This window comes from Dermacentor variabilis, chromosome 3, assembly GCF_050947875.1.
Source record: "Dermacentor variabilis isolate Ectoservices chromosome 3, ASM5094787v1, whole genome shotgun sequence".
Taxonomy (NCBI): Eukaryota; Metazoa; Arthropoda; class Arachnida; order Ixodida; family Ixodidae; genus Dermacentor; species Dermacentor variabilis.
Window position 1 is genome coordinate 166,605,084 of NC_134570.1, and position 26,719 is coordinate 166,631,802.

Here is a 26,719-nt window from a genome sequence, read left to right on the forward strand (position 1 = left end):
TTGTTTTATCGTTTCGCACTTACGTCATTTCCTTTTCTTTCTGATCTTGGAACCTCCTAAATTAGAAGTATGTTGCACTGTAAAACAAGTATTCGTATCATGTTTCAATGTACCTGAAATATGCACTTGAATGCCAGAATGTGTCCGTACTCCCGTGATCAAGCCGTCTTTTAGAGTCCGCGTCGGAGCATCGGGATTACAAGGGCGCGAAGCAGCAGACTGCAGCAAAACCAAACAGTCATCTTATCGACGTCCTGAATGCCGCGAAATGCCTTTCCCTACGCTGTAGCCGGCTTCAAATTTTCAGGTGCCATCGTACGATTGTTTACATTGTCATGCAAATGGACGGAGATGGCATCGACGACCACGACGACGATGATGATTTATTAGCTTCCCCTTTGTGACGGGACGTTGACAAATATTCACCTAGCCTGATGGAGCCAAGAGGCATGCTATCAGGCTCATCAGGATTCAGTGTAAAATATTGCGCGTCTTCTTCCGTGCAGCAGCCATATATGTGGCCGAAAAACAAGGCATCACTCCGCTATCGCAATGGATGATATTCAATGGCTCCTGGACCACCTAAGTTCGGATGAATCATTTGTGTTTCACGAGATAGCGCTAACGTGGCCTAAATTGCGCATTTCACTACTGGTCAGTGGCTTACGCTTATCGCATAGAAAATGGTTGAACCTCTAGATAGGCAAATTTCGTTTGAAAATAACTGTCTAACGTATACGAACAGAATGAAAATGGTCCATTGTTGCGTCTCGTCATGAACACTAAACCAGGTGCACTTGCACATCCATTGAAACAGGTAATAGACAAACCCGACGGACTGAAGCACGTGGCCAGTCCTTTCTTTAGTGAACACGCTAGCAGAACCTGTGCTTTTGCTGTTTTGACCGACCCGTTGATAAGGAGTATATACGTGCTGTCGTTCGGGAGATTAACCGCTCGCGTCATGTCTCTGCCGGTCACGCGGCATGCCCCGCTGGCACAGTAAAACGGACCGCGAGAGCGGTATTTTGTGCCGAATACGCAGTCTCTGCAGGAGAATAACACGTGTAACGGCTTGGTGATTATGATTGCCCTTAAAAGGTAGCATAAACTTGTGCCATAAAAAATCAACTTACGCTATCCTCCGCCTCGTTTCGATCGTCAGCAGCCAGTGCGAAGCAGAAGGCACGATGCCTCGATGCTGCTCATGGGATCGCTGGAACTACTGCTCTCGGGTGCCACAGCATGGTCCCGACAGCGTCCACAGTTGGTTGGTCGCCGGTGAGTAACAGATCTTCTATCATAGCATAACAGATATTTGTGGATACGATTAAGCCGGTTGCGGGATCGAATACCGGCCAAAGCGGCCGCATTTCGATGGGGGCGAAATGCGAAAACACACGTGTGCTTAGATTCAGGTGCACGTTGAAGAACTCCGGTTGGTACAAATTTCCGGAATTCCATATTACGGCGTGCCTCGTGATCAGATCGTGCTTTTGACACGTAAAAACCTGTAATCTTTGTTACGATTAAGCGGCGCGGACGGGTTGTATTCAATAATGGTAATGACAAGATGTAAGGTAGGTGTGAATAACACTTACCTAGCCTTCTGCGTCTTTTGCCTTGTAAATGAACCGAAACAATAAACGTTGTCAAGAGTGTGAGCTCCTGCTAAGCTAAAGGGCTGTGCTTCCGACCAGCGGTATATAGAAGTGGTTGCCATGGGTCCACATCGAAGTGCTAAATGCAGAAATAGGTGGGGGAAAAACGCCGACCAAGATGGTGCCGAGAAATATATGCGCAAATCTAAAATCCGCTGGGTAACACTAGGCTCGCTTCTACTTTTGTCAATCAAGAGGGAAGGTAGAGATTAGGTTGTTTCCACAATAAAGTTACTGAGTAACGGTAAAGTTTGAATTTTATTCTCATCAACTAGGCTTTACACGATGCGAGGGCCTGGTAGGAAAAGCTGTCATAAACGACAGCTGGACGTAGCCGTGGGTCCCCCTTTACTGACTGAGAGGCAGCGTTCAAAAATCGAGGAAACAAGCACATATAAGACACATTTAATGCACAATAAATAACGACAGTTCGATACATAGTTCGTAATAAACAAGTAACCATCCCAATTACGCGTGCGCCAAAAGCAAGTAACATAACTGGCATAGAATGTAGGTAATTGGGATGAATACACAAAACAGAGTGCCTGAAATTGTACGTAGGAATTCTGTATACAAAATGTAGGACACGTAACATGAACTTCCAAATAATAAAAATCAATGTGACACAAAAAACAGCATGCACGCAAAGTAATACAGAAAAAATGCACACCATGTAAAAGAGAGGGGATATGACGTAATATTTATCCACGTTACAAGAGGTAGACAATTATGGACTCTATTTTATTACGTGTTTCGCAAAAAGAAAGCGTTTCAATCTTTATTGCCCTACTGTTCCAAGTCTTTAATAACCATGGAAATATGTTTTGTAGCCTCTCAGTGGGCATGTGTTGTTCCAAATGTTGCAAACACCTACTGTTCGACGTTGCGTCTATTGTACATTGTAATACTTTGCTGTAGGTTTGCGAGCTGTTATTTTTTATTTCTTGTTTAAAAGCTTTGCAAAGCCGTACACTTTCGAAACAGGCATTTCTATTTAATTTATTGTAATAAATGTTATTGTATTAATTGTTATTGTATATTATAATTTATTGTATTTAATTTATAAGTTCTGAGTTGTAAGGTTGACGGCACATTCTCCACAACGCACAAAAACTTGTTTTGAATCTAATATGTTTTGACTAAATTCTCATTGGTCGGTAAATACAAAGAATGAGCACAGTGATTCGGTTACCTTCAAGTAGCGTGATCTTCGACATTAACATTGAACACCGGGACTTCCACACAGTGGTGCGCTTCACTTAGAACAAAGACGGCATTCGTCACAACACGAGGAGCCGAAGTGCGCTTGGCCTTAACGTCTGTTGGTCTGTTCGAATGAGGCGGTAACTCCCATCGTTCAAAGGTAGTTCTAATGCCATTGGAGGATTGGATTGGCTCTTTCAGCTATACGTGAAGTCAAGCTGATTTAAGGTTTAAACCCTGCTTTATTGGTGCAACCAGCGTTAGTGACATTCCTGGAAGCAACATGATGTGAAACAATATGCACAAAAAGGATAAAGCACCCTTCAAGAAAGAGGCTGTCATAAAACCAAACATGCAGTGAAAAAATGGAAGACGAAGCCGTCAGCACTGAAAACTAATACGAAAGCATCACAACACGGTTTATGCTCAGCAAGAACACTATAAGAATGCCCTATTACGTGTGGTAATTGACCAACAATATTCGTTGCTCTTCAGCCCACTGTGACAATGCCGACAATTAGTCTGAAATGGGACCACGCATTTTCTAGAGTTGTTTTAGACAACGGTACTGTGGGCGGCGATTTGGCATCGTTGTGCTCAGGTGGCACTGGGTGTCCACTCTGCGCCCTGCCTTTTCTCGAGTGTGCAGTGGATAACTTCGGGACGCTTGCTCCTGCAATGAATACTGTCGCTACGATTGCGATGGACTCCACGAGGCCAATCGCAAAGACTATCCTCAACAGAAAAACGTGATAAAAATATTGAACCAAATGGCCATGACAAACACGTTGCACAGGGAGGCGGCATCGTGAGTGCAACACCGGAGGAGACAATCACTTCGTCGATGCGGACGAACTGTACGTCCAAACGAGAGCTCCCTAGCTCCAATTCTGCAAGTCCAGCAGACGGTAGTTGAATCGGCATTCATAGATCTTTCAGAACCGTTGCTTCAAGCAAGCCGCGCAAAGTTTGTAATCGAATGTACAGCCATGTGTGCCGCCGAGCACACGGGTTTTAGACTGTCAGCGCTAACAAGGACAGTGCACTGTAAAATCACCATCGCACTCTGTCATCAAAGCGTTGCTGCAACAAATAATCGACGCACTGCAGTTGCTATTCTGTCTGGTTTACATACGCCAGTAGCGCTATCAGCGTAAAAAATTACGAGAGCTATTTACAGTTTGCTAGCTACACTACAGCAACTTCTACCTGTACCCTCGAACATGATTGTGCGGCGCTGTGATGTGAAGTGTGCACGTACGCATTGCACAGAAAGAGCGTGCTGTGGAGTCCTCATCATCATATTCACCACTGCACCCTCGTTCCTCTTCACACCCTTTCCCTGCTATTCCCTCAAACCCTTTCCCCAGCATGCAGTAGCCGGCTAGAGGTACTTCATTCAGGCCAACCTCTCCACCTTTCTTCCCTTAAACATTATATATATATATATCGTGTCGCTACGTGTCGTTCATCCCGCGGCAGCGATAATTTAGCGTTGTATATATTTGCATCGCGCAATTCTCCCCCGGGAAATACAAAAAAAAAACCGTGTGTTGAGAAAATTGCACAAACAGGCCTGGAGTGCGGCCTGATCCCGGTGACCAGAACCGGTAACGCACTCTCTCACCAGAGCAGGATTGGCCACCCTGGTGCAGTACTTGGCCACAACCTCCTATATGAATACAACAATCAAACCCCGGCCCTCAGTCCCCAGCAGCCGCGAAGCAACTGACCACGGCGGCGGTCAGATCTGTAACGCTGCAGAGGGTGCTAAGAATACCTGGCTCCGGACAGGCCGCCATTGGAATCTGAACCTGGCAACGTTTAACGTTAGAACGCTATCTAGTGAGGCGAGTCTAGCAGTGTTATTGGAGGAATTAGAGGGTAGTAAATGGGATATAATAGGGCTCAGTGAGGTTAGGAGGACAAAAGAAGCATATACAGTGCTAAAAAGCGGGCATGTACTGTGTTACCGGGGCTTAGCGGAGAGACGAGAACTAGGAGTCGGATTCCTGATTAATAAGGAAATAGCTGGTAACATACAGGAATTCTATAGCATTAACGAGAGGGTGGCAGGTCTTGTTGTGAAACTTAATAAGAGGCACAAATTGAAGGTGGTACAAGTCTATGCCCCTACATGCAGTCATGATGACCAGGAAGTCGAAAGCTTTTATGAAGACGTGAAATCGGCGATGGGTAAAGTCAAAACAAAATACACTATACTGATGGGCGACTTCAATGCCAGGGTAGGCAAGAAGCAGGCTGGAGACAAGTCAGTGGGGGAATATGGCATAGGCTCTAGGAATAGCAGAGGAGAATTATTAGTAGAGTTTGCAGAACAGAATAATATGCGGATAATGAACACCTTTTTCCGCAAGCGGGTTAGTCGAAAGTGGACGTGGAGGAGCCCGAATGGTGAGACTAGAAATGAAATCGACTTCATACTCTGCGCGAACCCTGGCATCATACAAGATGTAGACGTACTAGGCAAGGTACGCTGCAGTGACCATAGAATGGTAAGAACTCGAATTAGCCTAGACTTGAGGAGGGAACGGAAGAAACTGGTACACAAGAAGCCAATCAATGAGTTAGCGGTAAGAGGGAAACTAGAGGAATTCCGGATCAACCTACAGAACAGGTATTCGGCTTTAACTCAGGAAGAGGACCTTAGTGTTGAAGCAATGAACGACTATCTCATGGGAACCATTAAGGAGTGCGCAATAGAAGTCGGTGGTAACTCCGTTAGACAGGAAACCAGTAAGCTATCGCAGGAGACGAAAGATCTGATCAAGAAACGCCAATGTATGAAAGCCTCTAACCCTACAGCTAGAATAGAACTGGCAGAACTTTCTAAGTTAATCAACAAGCGTAAGACAGCGGACATCAGGAACTATAATATGGATAGAATTGAACAGGCTCTCAGGAACGGAGGAAGCCTAAAAACAGTGAAGAAGAAACTAGGAATAGGCAAGAATCAGATGTGTGCGTTAAGAGACAAAGCCGGCAATATCGTTACTAATATGGATGAGAAAGTTCAAGTGGCTGAGGAGTTCTATAGAGATTTATATAGTACCAGTGGCACCCACGACGATAGTGGAAGAGAGAATAGCCTAGAGGAATTCGAAATCCCACAGGTAACGCCAGAAGAAGTAAAGAAAGCCTTAGGAGCTATGCAAAGGGGGAAGACAGCTGGGGAGGATCAGGTAACAGCAGATTTGTTGAAGGATGGTGGTCAGATTGTTCTAGAGAAACTGGCCACCCTGTATACGCAATGCCTCATAACCTCGAGCGTACCGGAATCTTGGAAGAACGCTAACATAATCCTAATCCATAAGAAAGGGGACGCCAAAGACTTGAAAAATTATAGACCGATCAGCTTACTGTCCGTTGCCTACAAAGTATTTACTAAGGTAATCGCAAATAGAATCAGGAACACCTTAGACTTCTGTCAACCAAAGGACCAGGCAGGATTCCGTAAAGGCTACTCAACAATAGACCATATTCACACTATCAATCAAGTGATAGAGAAATGTGCAGAATATAACCAACCGTTATATATAGCTTTCATTGATTACGAGAAAGCGTTTGATTCAGTCGAAACCTCAGCAGTCATGGAGGCATTACGGAATCAGGGTGTAGATGAGCCATATGTAAAGATACTGGAAGATATCTATAGCGGCTCTACAGCCACCGTAGTCCTCCACAAAGAAAGCAACAAAATCCCTATAAAGAAAGGCGTCAGACAGGGAGATACGATATCTCCAATGCTATTCACAGCATGTTTACAGGAGGTATTCAGAGGCCTGGAGTGGGAAGAATTGGGGATAAAAGTTGATGGAGAATACCTTAGCAACTTGCGATTCGCTGATGATATTGCCTTGCTTAGTAACTCAGGAGACCAATTGCAATGCATGCTCACTGACCTGGAGAGGCAAAGCAGAAGGGTGGGTCTGAAAATTAATCTGCAGAAAACTAAAGTAATGTTTAACAGGCTCGGAAGAGAACAGCAGTTTACGATAGGTAGCGAAGCACTGGAAGGGGTAAGGGACTACATCTACTTAGGGCAGGTAGTGACCACGGATCCGGATCATGAGACTGAAATAACCAGAAGAATAAGAATGGGCTGGGGTGCGTTTGGCAGGCATTCTCAAATCATGAACAGCAGGATGCCACTATCCCTCAAAAGGAAAGTGTATAACAGCTGTGTGTTACCAGTACTCACATATGGGGCAGAAACCTGGAGACTTACGAAAAGGGTTCTGCTGAAATTGAGGACGACGCAACGAGCTATGGAAAGAAGAATGATGGGTGTGACATTAAGGGATAAGAAAAGAGCAGATTGGGTGAGGCAACAAACGCGGGTAAACGACATCTTAGTTGAAATCAAGAAAAAGAAATGGGCATGGGCCGGACATGTAATGAGGAGGGAAGATAACCGATGGTCACTAAGGGTTACGAACTGGATTCCAAGGGAAGGGATGCGTAGCAGGGGGCGGCAGAAAGTTAGGTGGGCGGATGACATTAAGACGTTTGCAGGGACAACATGGCCACAATTAGTACATGACCGGGGTAGTTGGAGAAGTATGGGAGAGGCCTTTGCCCTGCAGTGGGCGTAACTAGGCTGATGATGATGATGATATTTGCATAGCGTTGAACACAGTCGTACAGCGTCCACCAGGTGCGTCAATACAAGTACATCAGAAGCGGTGTGAAGACTGGCATAATTTACTATATATATATATATATATATATATATATTGTCACGCGAAGGAGATCGTTTATTACCTTAACGGATGAAGGGGACCATTTACTTTAGGTCGCGAAGGTGAGCGCAAGAGCGGCCAGCTGGTTGATCAACTGAGTGTCGTTCTCTTCCTTCCCCCACTCGGGACCGCAAGCACGTTCACCGGTCTTCGTTTTCTTCATGCGTAACACTCCTCTCGTCGCAGACGAAGCCCGCTGGGCGAGTCAATCCATTTGTCTTGACGTGAACAATTTCAAGCGGCCGACATGGGCCCCTTGTGTCTTGGCAGCTCTTCTAACCCGCGTTTCCATACTCGAGTCCATAGCCAGACTAAATCACCAGGGCGATAGGTTACCGGACGGTGGCTAATGTCGTAGCATGCTTTTGATCTGTCCTGCGATGCCAAAGTGCGTAAACGAGCAATACGACGAGCTTCTTCGGCAAGGCAGAAAGTCGCGGTGACAGTGGGATTTTCCTGACTACAGAAAAGGAAAACAGTGTCGATTGTGTACCGGGGTGGCCGTGCGTACAGCAGGAAGAAAGGGCTATAGCCGGTAGTCTCGTGCTTGGCGGTGCTGAACGCGTGTGTGATAAAAGGCAGTACGTCATCCCAGTTCTTGTGGTCGGATGAAACATACATAGATAAGATGTTTAGAATTGTTCGGTTGGTGCGTTCCGTAAGCCCATGCGTTTGTGGATGGTATAGGGTCGAGTGACGCAAGTGGGATTCACACAAGCGAAGCAGCTCCTCTACGGCGTCCTGTGTGAATTGTCGTTCACGGTCGCTGATGATCACGCGAGGCGGACTATCTCGCAGGATGACATATTGCAACCGGAATGTTGAAACGTCAGTGGCAGTTGCGGAGGGCACGGCCGCCGTCTCGCAGTAGAGTGGGAGGTAGTCGACGCGAACAACTATCCAACGGTTTCCCTTGGCTGATTTTGGAAAAGGGCCTACGAAGTCAATGCCCACTTGTTGGAAAGGCGTGCTTGGAGGCGGGATCGGCTGCAGGAGACCAGCTGGAGCAGTACATGGCCGTTTGTGGCGCTGAAACTGCATGCAGCTGGCCACATACGTCTCAATAGACTGTCGCATTCCAGGCCAATAAAAGTGTTCCTGAATCCGGTAGAGCGTCTTCGCCGAACCTAAATGGCCAGACGTAGGGTCGTCGTGCATAGCACTCAGAATCGCTGTGCGACGGCTCTCCAGTACCACTAGGAGAAAACGTGCGCCAGTGCTGGAAAAGTTCTTATACAGGAGTCCATCACGTACACAGGAACGATTTGCTGTCGTCGAGGCGGTCGTAGCGGTGAAGAGCGGTGTTAATTTATCGTCTTTTCGCTGTTCGGCTTTGAAGCGGACGAAGACTGGAAAACGCGGTGACACAGAAGCCACGAGGTGATCGAAGTCCGTCGGCGTCACAGTCCGTAGTGATAAGTGGCATACGCGAGAGGCAGTCCGCATCAGCGTGTCGTCGACCGCTCTTATAAGAGACGGCGAAGCTGTATTCTTGCAGTCGGAGCGCCCAGCGTGCAAGGCGGCCACATGGGTCACGAAGATTCACAACCTAATACAATGATTGGTGGGCGGTGACCACTGTAAAGGGGCGTCCATACAGATAAGAACGAAGACTGCCGAACCGGAAATATTACCGCGAGGCATTCTTGTTTCGTGACAGTGTAATTCTGCTCGGGCCAACTTAATGAGCGGCTTGCATATGCGATCACGTGTTCGCGGTCACCGTAGCGTTGAACCAGGATGGCACCAACACCTATACCACTGGCATCCGTATGGAGTTCCGTCGGTGCTGAAGAACTGAAGTGTTGAAGAACCGGGCTAACGTCAGCAGAAACTTCAACTGACGAAAAGAAGAGTCGCACTCCGGAGTCCACTCAAAGGGGGTGTCCTTTCGTAGCAGGCATGTCAGCGGATACGCGACGTTGGCGAATTTAGGAATAAGGCGGCGGAAATAGGAACAAAGCCCCAGAAAACTACGGAGCTCCTTGACAGAGCGCGGTGCGCTGAACGCTTCAACGGCTGCTGTTTTCTGGAGATCAGGGCAGATGCCATCCTTACCGACGAGGTGCCCAAGCACAAGGGTTTGGCGGTCGCCGAAGTGGCATGTCTTAGAGTTTAAAACTAGACGAGCGTTTCTGATGCAGTTCAGGACAAGATCTAGACGCGAGTTGTGTTCGCTGAAGGTGCGGCCAAAGATGACGACATCGTCGAGGTAGCACATGCAGATGTTCCACTTCAAGCCGCGCAGGACAGTGTCCATAAATCTCTCAAAAGTTGCCGGAGCGTTGCACGATCCAAATGGCATCACATTAAATTCGAGGAGCCCGTCAGGGGTTACAAAGGCAGTCTTCTTCTTGTCGTAAGGATGCATCGGAATTTGCCAATAGCCGGATCGTAAATCTACAGAGGAAAAGTAAGAGGCGGAATGAAGGCAGTCTATTGCGTCATGAATACGTGGGAATGGGTACACGTCCTTTTTTGTTACAGCATTCAAACGGCGATAGTCGACGCAAAATCTCCAAGATCCATATTTTTTTAACAGGAATCACTGGAGCTGACCACGGACTCGCTGACTCTTGTACGACTCTCTTTTCCATCATTTCGTGCACTTGTTCGTTGATAATCTGGCGCTCTGATCGTGAAACACGATATGGCTTTTGTCTAATCGGATTTGCCGAACCCGTGTTGATGTTATGGCGCGTTCGAGACGCAGGGATTGCAGGTATTTTGTCCTTCTGCGCAAAGTCGAATACCGAAACGTGCTTCGAAAGCACACCCACTAACGTTCGGCGTTCACTCGTGCTCAGCGATTTATTTACTGTTGACTGAAGGGCCGTTTACGAACTGTGGCCCTCAGGTTCTTCCGGTACATCTTCCTTGTCTCTTAAACAAGTGTTAGGGCGAAAGGTTTTGTTTAAATGGGACGAAGATTCAAAGTTCTGTGGCCACTGATAAGGACGCGTGTTCCCTGACGAAGGCTAATTTCATGCCGTCTGGAGGTTTAACGGGCTCCTTAGAACAGTTTACGGTCCATAAGCCAGTGCGTCCGCCTTTGATCGGCACCACACACTGTGGCACCAACACATTCTTCTTCACACAGTTAAAGTGCATCAGTTCTACGGTAGCTTCGAAGCTGTCGGAATCGGCGCCGCAACAGACAACGCGAACGCAAAAGGTAGATGATGCAGATATAACCGTACTACCAGAAACACACAGTGTAGTTTCGCGATCTAAAGGGTTCTCCAGGAGTCTTGATGGAATCCTACCACTTATGAATACCTTCCCTGTGCGGCAGTCGACTGTAGCACCACACTCCCGCAAGAAGTCCATGCCCAAAAAAGCATCATGGGCCGACCTAGGAATAATTACAAACTGTGTCGTAATAACATGGCCTCTCAAAAACACGTCAGCACTACACACCCCAATAGGTCGCAACGGTTCGCCACTCACTCCACAGAACTTTCACTCTTCGTCCCATTGAAACAAAACCTTTCGCCCTAACACGTGTTTAAAAGAGACACTCATGACCGAAATTGTTGCAACTTTGTCCACCATAGCCACCGCAGGGACTTTATCTACAAGAACGCGCACTTTGTTTTTCAGCATCAACACAGGAGGTATTTCTGTCAGTAGCACGTCTCCAGCGACCTCACCTCCATCGGCCGCGCTAGCTAGTTTTCCGGTGACGAAGGGGACGTGGTGCGACGCAGCGGTGAGGGAGAACGGGGAGCACGACGTTGCGGTGGGGGTGACAAACTCCTGTCAGATGCCGGGGAGTGATTCCGGGAGCTGCTCGGCCAATACTCGGCGCCGGGTGATACGTGTGCTGGCAACGCGGCACCGTGTGGCTGTTCGGAGGGCCGAGAAAAATCTGATGGCTGGCCACACCACGTGGTCATACGCTGGTTGCAAAACCGCGATATATGACCCGGGGCACCACAGGAATAACACACCGGGAGAGGTCGAAACCTTGGTTTTTCGTCGGTGAAGAGGATATTATCCTTTTCCCGCGTGTAGTGGGTTGGTTCGTGGCGTGTGTGACGACGACACATCGGGCGTCGAGAAGGCATACGCTGAGCGCGTTGGTCATAGCGCGGAGTCGGAGGGCGTGTTGTTATCCTCGACTGTGGGGCTGCGCTATACTCTACGGCCACTGCGGTAACCATCGGTTGCCAAGGGGCCGAATGTGGCGCCGTCATAGCCTCACGTGACGTGTACACGCCATGGTGGTCAGCAGCTGAATGCAACAACTCTTCGCGGGGGGAAAGTTCCTCGCGGACAATCTGTCGGATGGTGGAAGGATTGTCGAGGCAAGGACTCGTGTCCACACTGGCAAACGTCGTAACGTTTGCCAATCGACCAAACTTTGGCGCAATCCGACGCATCTTGAGCGTTTCAAAAGTTCTGCAGTGCTGAGTGACGCCGGACATAGAACTGAGGCTCTCCTTTCCAATTAGAAAATTGTACACATCCTCAGCCACTCCTTTCAGCAAATGTCCAACTTTATCTTCTTCCGACATGCGAGCACTGACGACCTGCAACAGCTTTAACAGTTCTTCGATATATGTTGTGCATGTCTCCCCTGGTAGCTGCGCCCGTTGCGACAGTGTCTGATCCGCACGCTTCTTTTTGGCGACTGAGTCCCCAAAACACGCCTTTAACTCGTCAACAAGATGTTCCCACGTTGTCAGCGCGTCCTCGTGGTTCTCGTGCCACACGAGGGCGGTATCGGTCAGGGAGAACACCACATTGGTGAGCTGAGTGGTTGCATCCCACCCGTCGGACTTGCTCATTCGTTTGTAGTGGACGAGCCACTCGTCGGCACCTTCCCCCGCTTTGCCTCCGAAGGTCGGTGGAGGTCGGTAGTATGGCAGTTGACTGATAGGCGCTGCCCTCGGAGGGGCTACTTCTTCTGGCATGTCGAAGACGGTCACGGCTGATGGCGGGAGGCCGGCAAGTCGACGGCTTCGACGAAGCTGCGGCAGTGACGGTTCCGTTGTTGTGAGCGGTCCCCGCACCTCCACCACTTTGTTACGCGCGAACGTAAGCGCAAGAGCTGCCAGCTGGTTGATCAACTCAGCGTCGTTCTCCTGTGCCTTCCCACACACGGGACGGCAAGCACGTTCACCGGTCTTCGTTTTCTTCATGCGTAACAATATATATATATATATATATATATATATATATATCGTAAGAAGTACAGGCGCACGTACAGAAGTAAGAACAAACCTTTATTTCGAGGATTTGGCCATACCGCGTCCGAAATGCCAAAAAGGAACGTCTTGTTTTCCTTTTTCACGTGCGCCTTCACTTCTTTCAATTTATTAAACACTAGATCGGAAGAACTCTTTCCTACGTGTGTATATACATATATATATATATATATATATATATATATATATATATATATATATATATATATATAAAGAGAGAGAGAGAGAGAGAGAGAGATTGCGAGTTAGTTTTCTTCTTGCTATTTTGTTTAAAGCTGGTACAAGGACATTTAGGTAGTTTAACTTTGCTATTAGCTCATCGGTGATGATGACTACCCAATAAGGTCAAGAAACAACGCTTGAGGTTGTTCTCTGCTCTGGGTTGAGTGATATCGCAGAAATAATTGCTTGGGCCGTTCAAATACCAGGATCACGTTTGGCAACCAGGTACCGGATGTTTACTGCAATCCGTGCAGTGAGACAAAATCTCAAGGTTGCGGCTGATCGAATGATGCCCACAAAAAGCGCGTATGAAACAATATCTATGACGCGAGTTTTTCGGGTAGGCTGTCAATAATAGGGACATGTTTTACAGCCTTTGAAATGGCTGTAGCGACAGCGGTTTCAGTGACCCACTTATGGTACAGAAGCACGAGCTTCCGCAACGGAAAGTCGACTGAATAGCGTTGCGCACTTATTCCGCCCACAAAATTAAGTCTGAAACTGCATTGCTGCTTAGAGTCAATATGCGATTATAAAGCTCATTCACATCATCAATCACCATTGCACAAAGTACGAATTATTTTGTAGCTTTCTCATGATAGGCAACGGCTGGCATAAGGAAGGCAGCATTGAACAACTCTTAATGAATGCACGCAGTTGCAGCGATGGCGTAGAGGTAGAACACCCGCATCGCGTGCAAGAGGTCCGTGGTTCGAATCCCGGTGCCGGCAATTTTCCACCGCATTTAAAAAAAAAGTCCGCGTGTTGATAAAAATTGCATAAACAGGCCTGGAGTGTGGCCTAATCCCGGTGACCGGTAACGCACTCCCTCACCAGAGCAGGATTGGCCACCCTGGTGCAGTACTTGGCCACAACCTCCTATATGAACAACACAATCAAACGCCGGCCCTCAGTCCCCAGCAGTTGTGAAGCAACTGACCACGGCGGCTGTCAGGCCTGCGACGCAGCAGAGGGTGCTAAGAATCACTGGCTCCGGACAGGCCGCCATTGAAATATGAACCTGGCAACGTTTAACGCTAGAACGTTATCTAGTGAGGCGAGTCTAGCAGTGCTATTGGAGGAATTAAAGGGCAGTAAATGGGATATAATAGGGCTCAGTGAAGTTAGGAGGCCAAAAGAGGCATATACAGTGCTAAAAAGCGGGCACGTCCTGTGCTACCGGGGCTTAGCGGAGAGAAGAGAACTAGGCGTCGGATTCCTGATTAATAAGAACATAGCTGGTAACATACAAGAATTCTATAGCATTAACGAGAGGGTGGCAGGTCTTGTTGTGAAACTTAATAAGAGGTACAAAATGAAGATTGTACAGGTCTACGCCCCTACATCCAGTCATGATGACCAGGAAGTCGAAAGCTTTTATGAAGACGTGGAATCGGCGATGGGTAGAGTGAAAACTAAATGCACTATACTAATGGGGGACTTTAATGCCAAAGTAGGCAAGAAGCAGGCTGGAGACAAGGCAGTGGGGGAATATGGCATAGGCACTAGGAATATCAGGGGAGAGTTATTAGTAGAGTTTGCGGAACAGAATAATATGAGGATAATGAATACCTTCTTCCGCAAGTGGGATAGCCGAAAGTGGACGTGGAGGAGCCCGAACGGCGAGATTAAAAATGAAATAGATTTCATACTCTGCGCTAACCCTGGCATCATACAAGATGTGGACGTGCTCGGCAAGGTGCGCTGCACCTTGCCTCCACGCCTCCACGGATTAGTGCTACCTACGTTCTGCAAATCCTGCTGGTTCTATTGCAGCCGTTTACATGAGCGGAGTATGAGAGCGCTCTCATGCTTCTTCCACTTCATCCCATGCGTGAATGCGCACAGCATGTAGCTACTTTAGATGCAGTGGTTAATCAGATTACCTTTTCATGTGAATTGGCTTCACGTGGATGTATATATGCTAATGAGTGCCTGTAGGTAGGATTACATACCGGTGAATGTTGCTTGCATAAGTGCGTTAGCCTCGTTAGATGGTTTTGAACCAAAGTGAGGCACCGCTTTTTTTGTGTTCGCTCTTAATGTGCGTGAGCCCTGCGTAGGCACGCGGAAAACTTGGCACGGCCATGGGGCTCGGCCGCGCCGACGGAGTGGGGAGGTGGCACTCACTTGGAAATTATGTGCATAAGACAGACCGAGAGAAAGACGTGAATTACTTGGCACGCAGAATTAAAGAAGGAATTTAGCTCGTTCCTCTCGAGTGGCGTGGATTAGTAGCCTTTTCTTTTGCTTACTTGTGCTGAATTCTTTGCCCAGCGAAACAGAACAGACATCGCTGCTCATATCAAGTCCGCACCTTTCTTTAGAGAAATTTCTCTCCGTCTCTGAAGCACGAATACGTGTCAAAGTTACTACGAACGTTCGCAAATTAGGCGAAGGGTTCAAGGTATAGTGTTATATATTGTAAGGAAGTTAAACGGTAGATCACGGTATCTTGCATGAGCCTGCGTTGACTATTGGCACGTGTCTTGCCATCGTTGAAAGCCTATGCCTCAGATCGTGACGGTACAGAGATGAGTTTTACGCATCTGCATGTGCACACTGGGCTGTCATAAGATGTTGTGTGTCATAACACGCTCGGTTTGCGTGCGCTCTTGTATCGTCTACGCTGTAACAGATAACTACGGCTGTAGAAAGTTGTGGCAGGGTCCACCGGTTCCATGTCGAAAATTAAATTAAACTATAAATTATAGGGTTTTACGCGCCAAAACCGCTTTCAGATTATGAGGCATGCCTTAGTGGAGGACTCCGCAAATGTTGACCACCTGGGGTTCTTTAACGTGCGTCTAATCTAAGTACACGGGTGTTTTCGCATTTCGCCCCCATCGAAATGAAGCCGCCGTGGCCAGGATTCGATCCCACAACCTCGTGCTCAGCAGCCCAACACCGTAGCCATTAAGCAACCACGGCGGGTTCCATGTCGAAATTATGGCAGCGGTTTGAAGGGGGCAGGGGAAACCGGTGAAAATGGCCGCCGCGCCATCGGGCAAACATTGGGCTGGTCGAGGATATAGTCGTGCCTTGTCTTGGAGACCATCTCATGCAGCTCACTGAGGCACTTGGTAGTTTTCTATACGAACACCCTAGCGGTCAGAGCAGTTCCGTTTTCGCGGCAGGCCTACTGCTTGCATCTAGCAGTTGCGCTAGTGGCCAGCCCTCGCTATCCAACGTCCGCCTCGGCTGCGGGAGCTCATAGGTTGAAACGACGTGGCCGCCGGTTGCTAACCCGTTATCTAAACGGGCACAGGCGTCCAGGGACCCCACGATACTCAAATTTCTTTTGGGGACAATCGTCCTGGAAAAGCAGCGCGCGCCATGCAAATCTCGTCGAACCCCGTGGGCACAACAAAACCCTGAAGTACTTCACCTTGTGGGTGTCGGCTGCCATTGTCGCTGGCCTTTTCTAGTGGCTTTGCCTGACACGTAGTTCACATACCTCATTATTTCTGAACTATAGCAAGGTTGGGCGAATAGCGTTCGTAAAATAAGATATCCTAAAAGTGATATACTTGAATGTCTCTGAAGCTATTTATATTGTATTCCATATAGGTGCCTGCGCTTTCGCCTCCTTCTTTGCCATGGCCGGGCGGCGTTCGGCGGGATTCCTATTTGTCGCCACAATGGAGACATTCCAGGTGAACAGGACCGAAGGCTCTTGGCCGATAATGACGATGGGCGCAGTAGCTTACCTGGCAGGTGAGAACAGCCGTGTTTACTACTGTGTGATTCAGTACCAGCAAGTTTAAGAAGGCACTGAGTTCTTATAAGCACCCATACATTTTGAACATTGCAAACTAGCCCACGCGACTCCCTGCAAAAAACTGCCATACCTCGGCGTTCTGTTTACTGGAACAGGTTGACGTTTGATCTACGAGGAGGAGGGAACAAGAAGCCACGCTTTCCCGATAATATTGAATGTTACCGTAAGGTGTGACAGTGTGATACAAAACACTTCACAAATATATTATCGGATGTATTTACTTGCCGTTTACAACATTATCTGGTTTTCACCTGTAAGCGGTGTGCAGTCAAGTCGCTTCTACAGCCGCGTGCTTGGAAATTGATGGAAAGGTGAAGCATTGCGAGCCTGCAGACATAATAAAATGAGCTCAGTTTTCTTTACAGGTTAGAACGTGTTTCAAATATTGCAAACATAAAAATGAGAAACAAAAGCAGATATGGTGAAAGGGTGGCTTTTCCCGGCTTATCACTTACAGAAAGAATAGGAACAGGGAAAGGAAAGCCCGAGTTAGAGAACTAAATTATAGGGTTTTACGTGCCAAAACCGCTTTCAGATTATGACCCACGCCGTAGTGGAGGACTCTGGCAATTTCAACCACCTGGGGTTATCTAAATGCACGGGTGTTTGCGCATTTCGCCCCCACCAAAATGCGGCCATCGTGGCCTGGATTCGATCACGTGACCTCGTGCTCAGCAGCCCAACACCATAGCCACTGAGCAACCACAGCGGATTAGCACAAGTTGAAGAAAATATTGAAAGCTTGAAACTGTGAAGATGTAAACGCGTGGAAAAGGGATGGCAGGGGAAAAATACGGTCCTAACAGAAGAGCAATATGATAACAGGGGAGCAATATGGCTTGAGGCGTACGACATGCACAACGTCACTGAAATTTGGGGCAGATGAGGCACTGATGCTCACTGGGGCGATTTCGTAGGTAACTGGAGTCACGGCCCGCAGCACTCGATATGGTCCTGTGTACCGAGGCAGGAGTTTTTCTGACAGGCCAACGTGACGAATCGGGGACCACAGGAGTACCAGAGATCCAGACGAAAAGTGGTTGTCTCTGTGTTGGCGATCGTACAAGCGCCGTTGCTTCTCTTGAGAGGTCAGGAGGCGAGCGCGGGCAATTTCGCGTGCTTGGGCTGCCCTGGTGATGGCGTCAAGCGCATACTCGCTGGTCTCTGCTGCGGCGGATGGAAGGGATGCGTCCAGTGGCAATGTGGGTTCTCGGCCGAACATCAATGAATGGGGAATAGCCGACAGTTTCGTGACGCGAAGAATTATATGCAAAACTTACATAAGGTAGGGCAAGGTCCCAATTAGTATGGTCGCACGAGACGTACTTTGCAAGCACGTCTGTTAGGGTGCGATTAAGACGCTCAGTGAGAGAATTAGTCTGTGAATGGTAAGACGTAGTCAGCTTGCGCTTGGTGGAGCAGGACTGCAGAATGTCGCTGAACTTGCAGTAACCCGATCTGCCCCCCTAGAATCTTGCGGTAAACCGATCTGCATGCACGCCTGACCGCAGGACGGCAGGCGTCGTCGCGACATACGTCGGGGTAAACTTCGTGTAGAACGGCCAGACACGGATATGTGCCGGTCTGTAGAAGCCTAACAGAAACGGCTTGTGCCCTATTCAACTTGGGCTGAGGGGATGGAAAGTCCCTTTTAGACGTGTAGAATTTCTTCAACTCGTTGTGAGCAGCGGCAGCATCCCTGTGGCCGTAGCGAGGAGGGGCGTCGGCGCTCCTTACAGAGAAAGCGCGGTCGGTGAACCGCTCGCAGTCTCGTGAGCAGACTCATTGAGGTTCGGGGGAGCACCCTCGACCGACCCTACGTGAGCGGGAAACCAGTTGTCTAATACCTTTGGCCACTAGGTATGGGCTTGTGGTCGCGATGCCGCCGTGGTCGTTGCATCGTCGTCATTCTTATCCGATGCTTGTTATGCAATTATCACGTCACGGTCGTTGCTCTGGTTTCGCCTAACGCTGTCGTTTTACGATTCTCATCACTTCAGTAAAGTCATCCGATTGTTGTCATGTCGTCATCATCATACCACCTTTGTTCTATCATCGAAGTCAAGTTTTCATTTTTATTCCAACGTAATCATAATATCGCCATTATATAGTGATTATGTCAGTCTTTTGATGTCGTCATCCTCAGACAGTCGCTATTATAAATCTGTTGCTAGATTGTCGTCGTGATGCAGTCGCGGTCATGCCATTGCCGGCACATCAGGTTAATCATCCGACTCTCTTCATACCGTCGTAGTCACGTGATCTTCGTCAAGCCAACGTCATAGTTTCGTTGTTAGCCCATTGTCCTCATATCAATGTCATGCCATCGACATCATGCCTTCTTCATTCAATCGACACTGCGTCAGCGTCATACTCATATATATATATATATATATATATATATATATATATATATATATATATATATATATATTCCTATAAAATATTCCTAAATAAAAAAGGACGAAAGTTATGGCATTTGGCAAAAGCCTGCTAGGGGGCTAAGCAGTGCTGACGTACTTTGCATGGGCTCCTGCATTTTTCGGCAATTTTCCAGACACCTCCTTTTATTCATCGAAAACTGTGGCATCGACGGAATCGGCACGGAAGTGGTACCGGAGGTTATCAAGTTTATGAGCGGTACGTGGAATTACCGTCATTTTTTGCTGCTTGAAGGTTTCACGCCACGCTAGCGGAGCTAAACCTACAAGGCTAAGCGGCCAGCCGAACGTGCGTGACCCGTGACCCGCGGAGCGTATCCCGTGGCTCGTGACCAGCCGCTCGCTCTCTTCGAGCGCGACTCGGCGCTGCCCCTGAGTACCAATGACTGACGCATCCGACGCAGCAAGAAGTGCACGAGAACTGAACCAGGAAAACAACAGCATTGAAATGCCTGTGGAGACGATACAAGAGCAGCAACAACTGGAGGCGGAGGGGACGGATGACGAGAGCAGCGGAAAGGCGTTAATCATACAGGAAAAATGGCACACATGGGAGACGAAAGGCAAGAAGACTCAGGTGCATACAAAACCCACAGCCGAGGAAGCAGACCAACTACGAACGCAGCAAGCCGGAGCAACAATATCTATTGCGGGAAACATGCCACAGAATAAAAACGGAGACTTCCGCCTTTGCCAGTGCACGATACGAAGATCATCTACAGACCTAAGGCGGGATTACAACTCTCCAAATGTGCATTGGTGACAGTGACCCATGCCATCGGCCGAGCTAGACAGTTGTCCCAAATAGACTTCTATGACAACATCCGGATTCAAGTGCAACATGCCGAGAATATAATAATCGTAAGTACATCAAACAAAGACATAGCGTACGATATTCTCCTCAAGATCACCAGCATCCAGCTTAGAGGGTACATTTACGAAGTTAAAGCACATGTCAGGACCCCCGAGGACATTAGCAAAGGCGTAATTTGCAACATCCCGCCAGGCACGAGTTAAGAAGAACTACTACAGGGGCTACGAGTATGCGCAAGATACACGGTTCTCGCAGCACGCATGCTGGGAAGATCGTCAACAGCACTCATCTACGTCGATGGACCGCACGTCCCATACAACATCATATATAAATGCTGTGGCTACCGCTGCAAACCACACAGGAAATCCGTGCAATACTGCAGAACCTGCGAAGAACTAGGGCACCGGCTAGATATCTGCCCGAAACCTCTATCAACTTCTGCTACATGTGCGCGATGGAAAATCAACCTGAAGAACATGACTGCCAACCCAGTTGTAAAATCTGTCAGCAACCCCGTGAGACAGCAGGGAAGGGGTGCCGACATAAACTGAAACCAAATCCACCACTGTACAAGATCAGACTGCAATCCGAAATCAAGATCCAAGAGCAGCAACGCAGATGGAACTGAAATTCAGACTCAGACTTCCCGGCACTATCCGTATCAAGCAGTACCTCACTACACAGTCCGCGCAGATCCAGAAGTGACTCCAAATCAACAACTTGCGAAGCAAACGATGGACCCCGCTCAAGATCACGATCTGGATCCCGTACACGCAACCCTCAAAAGCGGGTCACGTATGCAGACGCTGCAGGAGGAAACACACGAACTCAAGAACCAACGGAAACCGAACGAGACCTGCAAGCACAACTCCAAAATCAGCAAGCCTCCATTGACAAGCTCATACAAAGGTGCAATAAACAAAACACCAATCAAGCCTCGAACCCTCAAGGAATGCCAAGCAACCAATCGATCCTTACGGAAGAAAGAATCAAGGACATCGTAACAATGGAGGTGCGGAAGCAGATAGAAGAGGCCATGACCATTCTTGCAAAGGAGATAACACAACAGCTCCAGCAACACATCACCGCTCAGCTGGCCCCTATTCATGCTACTCTCCAACACCTCAGCAACTTCATGTCCTATGCCAAGCAGAACCACGTAACAAAAGCCACAGTAGAAAAGCTACTCAACAACACCGACACAGCTCGCAAGAAAGCACGTAAAGATCTCCACAATGCAGCCAGACCGGAATCCATGGCCCGGAGCGAAGAGAAAAATATCGAACAAAATGGCGAGTAATACAAAGAAGAGATTACCGCAACTCCCAATGAAGCTGTGGTAATGGAACTGTCACTCTATCCGAACCGAAAGAACAAACCTCCAAGAACTGACCAAACTGGAACAACCAGATATCATCGCTAACCAGGAAACTTATCACACCAATCTGCGCATACAGGGATATGATACACACACCGGATCTCAGAGAACAGCCATCCTGACGAAGAAAAATCTCACCACGCAAGATCACACGATTCAGGGAACAACCGTGGAACACACCCTAGTGGAAGTGCTACTTGAGAAGAAGACACACCAAAGACTATACGTATTATGCTTATATAGCCCACCCAGGGATCCGTTATCCAACTTTGTAAATTTCATCATGCAAGCCAGAAGAATATCTAAAGGCCATAAACACGTAATAATGGCGGATTTTAATGCCCCCCACACAGCATGGTGTTACCAGCACACGACCACGAAAGGAGCGCGAGTGCACGATTCGGCGCAACAGAATCACCTCACCCTCTGGAATGATCCCAATCTAACGACTCGAATAGGCAACAGTGTGTCCAGGGATACAAATCCCGACCTCACCTTTACAATAGGAATATCCAAGGCGGAATGGACCCGACTGGAATAAAATCTCGGCAGCGACCACCGCATCCTTCAGCTTGAAATCCTGCACCATAAGAAACCGAGCAGAACCGGAACAACAAGGCTGACGGATTGGAAGGCCTCCCGAGAGCATGACATAGAAGAAAACATAGAAAATATTGAAGAGTGGCTTTCCGAAGTGTTCAAGGCGGCGGAGAAGCACACTAAAGTCATCCAACTCACGATGGGCACGCCGGCCGTAGATTATCACCTCCTACATGTTTGGGTTGCAAGAAGTGGACTACTGAGGCGGTGGAAAAAGATGAAACTTAACCGCAATCTACAGAGACAGATCGCTCAAATAACAAAGCAAGCAGAAGAATACGGACATCAACTCAGCAAGCAGAACTGGCATAAGCTGTGCGACCAACATCAAGGCACACTCAGCACGAAGAACACCTGGCATATACTTAGAGCCCTTTTAGCTACCACCAGAACCAAGACCCAGCAAAAACATGACCTCAAGAAAATCGTTAACTCTCATTCAGGAACTGAGAAACAAATTCTGGAATAAATCAAGCGTAAACTTGTCGGAGACAATGCCCCCAAAGTTACCGATCCCCGACGGTAGAAAGGCAAACCAAATCTCACCCTCGACAGCCCTTTCACGCTTCCTGAACTCCATGCCACCCTTGCCAAATTGACCCTTAACACATCGCCAGGAAATGACAAGGTGACCAACAGGATCTTACGAAACCTCCCAGACAAGGCCGTAAATTGATTCCTCGACTACATGAATAACTGTTGGAAAAAAGGTGTGCTCCTGGCAGAATGGAAGCACGCAGAAGTCATTATGATCCCAAAACACAAGCCACTACAAATCAGCAACCTACGGCACATCTCCCTTACTTCCTGCGCTGGAAAGCTTGTCGAACACATGGTTCACTATCTCCTCACCAAACAGCTCGAAGAATTAGGACTCATGCCTGACATAATGTTTGGTTTCCGACAGCTCCTCTCAGCGCAAGATATACTACTACAGCTCAAGGAAGACCTCTTGGACCACCTTGATGGCCACAAAAAGTTCTACATCTTAACAATAGATGTAAAAAGAGCCTTCGATAATGTGAAGCATGAAGCAAACACCTCAAATCTCCAGGACACAAACTACGGAATCCCGACCTACCAATACGCACACGACTTTCTCAAAGATCGCACGGCAACGGTGAGTATCGGCAACATCCGAAGCGACAAGTTCGAAATGCCCAGCAAAGGACCTCCACAAGGGTCAGTCATTTCACCTTTGCTGTTCAATCTCGCCATGATTAAGCTGCCATAACAACTCAATGGCATCGAAGATTTAAGCCATGCAATATACGCCGACGACATAACGTTACGGACAAAAGCGTCCACAACCACCCAACAGCAAACGATCAGATAGAACACTACCTCTCAAAATGTGATCTCCAGTAGGCCCCCGAAAATTCAGAGATACTTATACTCAAGGCAAGAATCCGGGGAAGACCACCTGCCTATGTCGCTCCAGATCCCAACGTCAGACTCAATGGAACCATCATCATCATCTTCATCAGCCTGGTTACGCCCACTGCAGGGCAAAGGCTTCTCCCATACTTCTCCAACTGCCCCGGTGGTGTACTAATGGTGGCCATGTTGTCCCTGCAAAATTCTTAATCTCATCCGCCCACCTAATTTTCTGCCGCCCTCTGCTACGCTTCACTTTCCTTGGAATCCAGTCCGTAACCCTTAATGACCATCGGTTATCTTCCCTCCTCATTACATGTCCTGCACATGCCCATTTCTTTTTCTTGATTTCAACTAAGATATCATTACCTCACGTTTTTCCCTCACCCAATCTGCTTTTTTCTTATCCCTTAACGTTACACTTATCATTTTTTCTTCCATAGATCGTTGCGTCGTTCTCAATTTCAGTAGAACCCTTTTCGTAAGCCTCCAGGTTTCTGCTCCGTACGTGAGTACTGGTAAGACATAGCTGTTATATACTTTTCTCTTGAGGAATAATGGCACCCTGTTGTTCATGATCTGAGAATGCCTGCCAAACGCACCCCAGCCCATGCTTATTCTTCTGATTATTTCAATCTCATGATCCGGATCCGCAGTCACTACATGTCCTAAGTCGATGTATTCCCTTACTGCTTCCAGTGCCTCGCTACCTATCGTAAACTGCTGTTCTCTTCCGAGACTGTTATAAACATTACTTTAGTTTTCTGCAGATAAATTTTAAGACCAACCCTTCGGCTTTGCCTCTCCAGGTCAGTGAGCATGCATTGCAGTTGGTCCCTTGAGTTACTAAGCAAGGCAATATCATCAGTGAATCGCAAGTTACTAAGGTATTCTCCACTAACTTTGATCCCGAATTCTTCCCAATCGAGGTCTCTGAATACCTCCTGTAAACGCGCTGTGAATAGCATTGGAGAGATCGTATGTCCCTGCCTGACACCTTTCTTTATAGGGATTTTGTTGCTTTCTTTATAGAGGACTACTGTGGCTGTGGAGCCGCTATAGATATCTTTCAGTATTTTTACATACGGCTCGTCTACACCCTGATTCTGCAATGCCTCCATGACTGCTGAGGTTTCGACTGAATCAAACGCTTTCTTGTAATCAATGAAAGCGATATATAATGGCTGGTTATATTCCGCACATTTCTCTATCACCTGATTGATAGTGTGAATATGGTCTATTGTTGAGTAGCCTTTACGGAATCCTGCCTGGTCCTTTGGTTGACAGAAGTCTAAGGTGTTCCTGATTCTATTTGCAATTACCTTAGTAAATACTTTGTGGGCAACGGACAGTAAGCTGATCGGTCTATAATTTTGCAAGTCTTTGGCGTCCTCTTTCTTATATATTAGTATTATGTAAGCGTTTTCCGAAGATTCCGGTACGCTCGAAGTCATGAGGCATTGCGTATACAGGGTGGCCAGTTTTTCTAGAAAAATCTGCCCACCATCCTTCAACAAATCTGCTGTTACCTGATCCTTCCCAGCTGCCTTCCCCCTTTGCATAACTCCCAAGGCTTTCTTTACTTCTTCCGGTGTTACTTGTGGGATTTCAAATTCCTCTAAATTATACTATCTTCTATTATCGTCGTGGGTGCCACTGGTACTGTATAAATCTTTATAGAACTCCTCAGCCACTTGAACGATCTCATCCATATTAGTGTAGCCGGCTTTGTCTCTTAACGCATACACATATGAATGGAATCAGTATCCCTCAAGTTGGCTCCCCCCGCGTCCTTGGCCTTACAATACGTAAAGACGGTTCTGGCGCAGCTACTCTTCCGAAGCTTCAGAAGACCCTAACACAAGTAACCCATCTCATTCGGCGTATAACCACCCAAAGAAGAGGATTTAAGAGGAAGAAACCTTATAGCACTCCTTATAAGCCGGATCCCATATGACACCCCGTATCTACTCCTCAACAAAGCTGAACTTGAAAAACTCAACATCATCATCAGAAAAGCAATCAAGAGCGCACTAAGACTCCCCCGTACGACCTCAGCCACGACGCTCCTCAAAGTTGGCCTCCATAACACCTGAGAAGAAATGAGCAAAGCGTACAAGCCAGCCAGCTGGAACGCCTTAAGCTGACTCAAACAGGCAGAGCAGTACTTCGCAAACTCGCATACAGCGAAAACTTCATAGCAGACTCAGACGCGAAAGCCCGATTGCCGCCACTTCTTCGTGACTCTATCTCAGTTGCTCCAATACCTCGCAAAATGCATGCAACATACCACAAAGACAGAAGACAAGCAAGAGTTAGAGCGCTTAGCAAGAAATACTCAAAGAACCCCAACACGAGATATACAGATGCGGCAAAATATCCAGGTAATAGAGCATACGCAATTACCGTGACCAACAACCAAGGGAAGGAGCTAATTGCTGCCACCATACCGGCCAGAAATCTAGAAACGGCGGAGGAAGTGTCCATCGCCTTCGGCATCGCCACATGCAAAGACTCAGCAATGATCTTGAGCGACTCGCAAACAGGCATGTAGAAACCTACGAAAAAGCCGAATTGCTGCCTCAGCAGTGAAGATTCTGAAAGAAATAACAAGACGCCAAGAACTACCCGAAACCTACGTCGCATGGTCTCCAGGCCACGAACACCTGCCAGGAAACGAAGCAGCACATGCTGTCGCCCGAGCGCATACCAGCCGGGATTTCCTGTCGCACGGTCTCCGGAAAGCGACGAGGGTGGAGAACATTCCCATCAACTACGCCGTAATATTGCAACATTACAGACTGGAAGAAGACAATATCCTCTACCACATCCAAAATTAAGCGAGGAAGAAGCCACCGCCCTCCGCAGACTACAAACAAATACGTATGTACGTGGAATTATCATGCACCGAATGGACCCCACCAAATTCTCATACTTATGCCGGTATTGTGATGTACCAGACACGCTCCTACACATAGTGTTGGTGTGCCCACACCGCGAGATAAACAGTCAGGATGACGCCTCCAAACGGCTACAAGTGATCGAAGAAACGTGGGAGGCAATGTTAAAGGCACAAAGCCTGGAAGATCAGCGAAGTCTGGTGGACAGGGCCCGGGCTGCGGCGTTAGCCAACGGCTTTCTGGACTGAGAGAGCCGCCCACCTAGAGCGCAGAAAGAACACTTTCTCACTGTTTCTTACAATAAACGTTCATTCCGCCTTCTATGGCATTTGCTTTCACGGACGTTTCGATGTCAGCACGCAGTCT

The 26,719-nt window shown here is 47.8% G+C and overlaps 1 protein-coding gene across 4 annotated transcripts in view; it reads left to right on the forward strand.

Moving 5' to 3' along the window:
- Positions 1 to 1,008: 1,008 nt before the first annotated feature.
- The window catches only part of LOC142574305 (monocarboxylate transporter 2-like), a 35,381-nt gene continuing 9,670 nt past the window's right edge, over positions 1,009 to 26,719 (forward strand). The window contains exons 1-2 of one of the 4 annotated variants that reach the window (XM_075683423.1): positions 1,011 to 1,281; positions 16,633 to 16,779. In XM_075683423.1, the coding sequence (XP_075539538.1) occupies positions 1,199 to 1,281; positions 16,633 to 16,779 (230 nt within the window). In that variant the 5' untranslated portion in view covers positions 1,011 to 1,198. Of the gene's footprint in view, positions 1,282 to 16,632; positions 16,780 to 26,719 lie in introns of all 4 variants that reach the window. The other 3 variants (XM_075683425.1, XM_075683424.1, XM_075683426.1) reach the window with 3 other exon arrangements.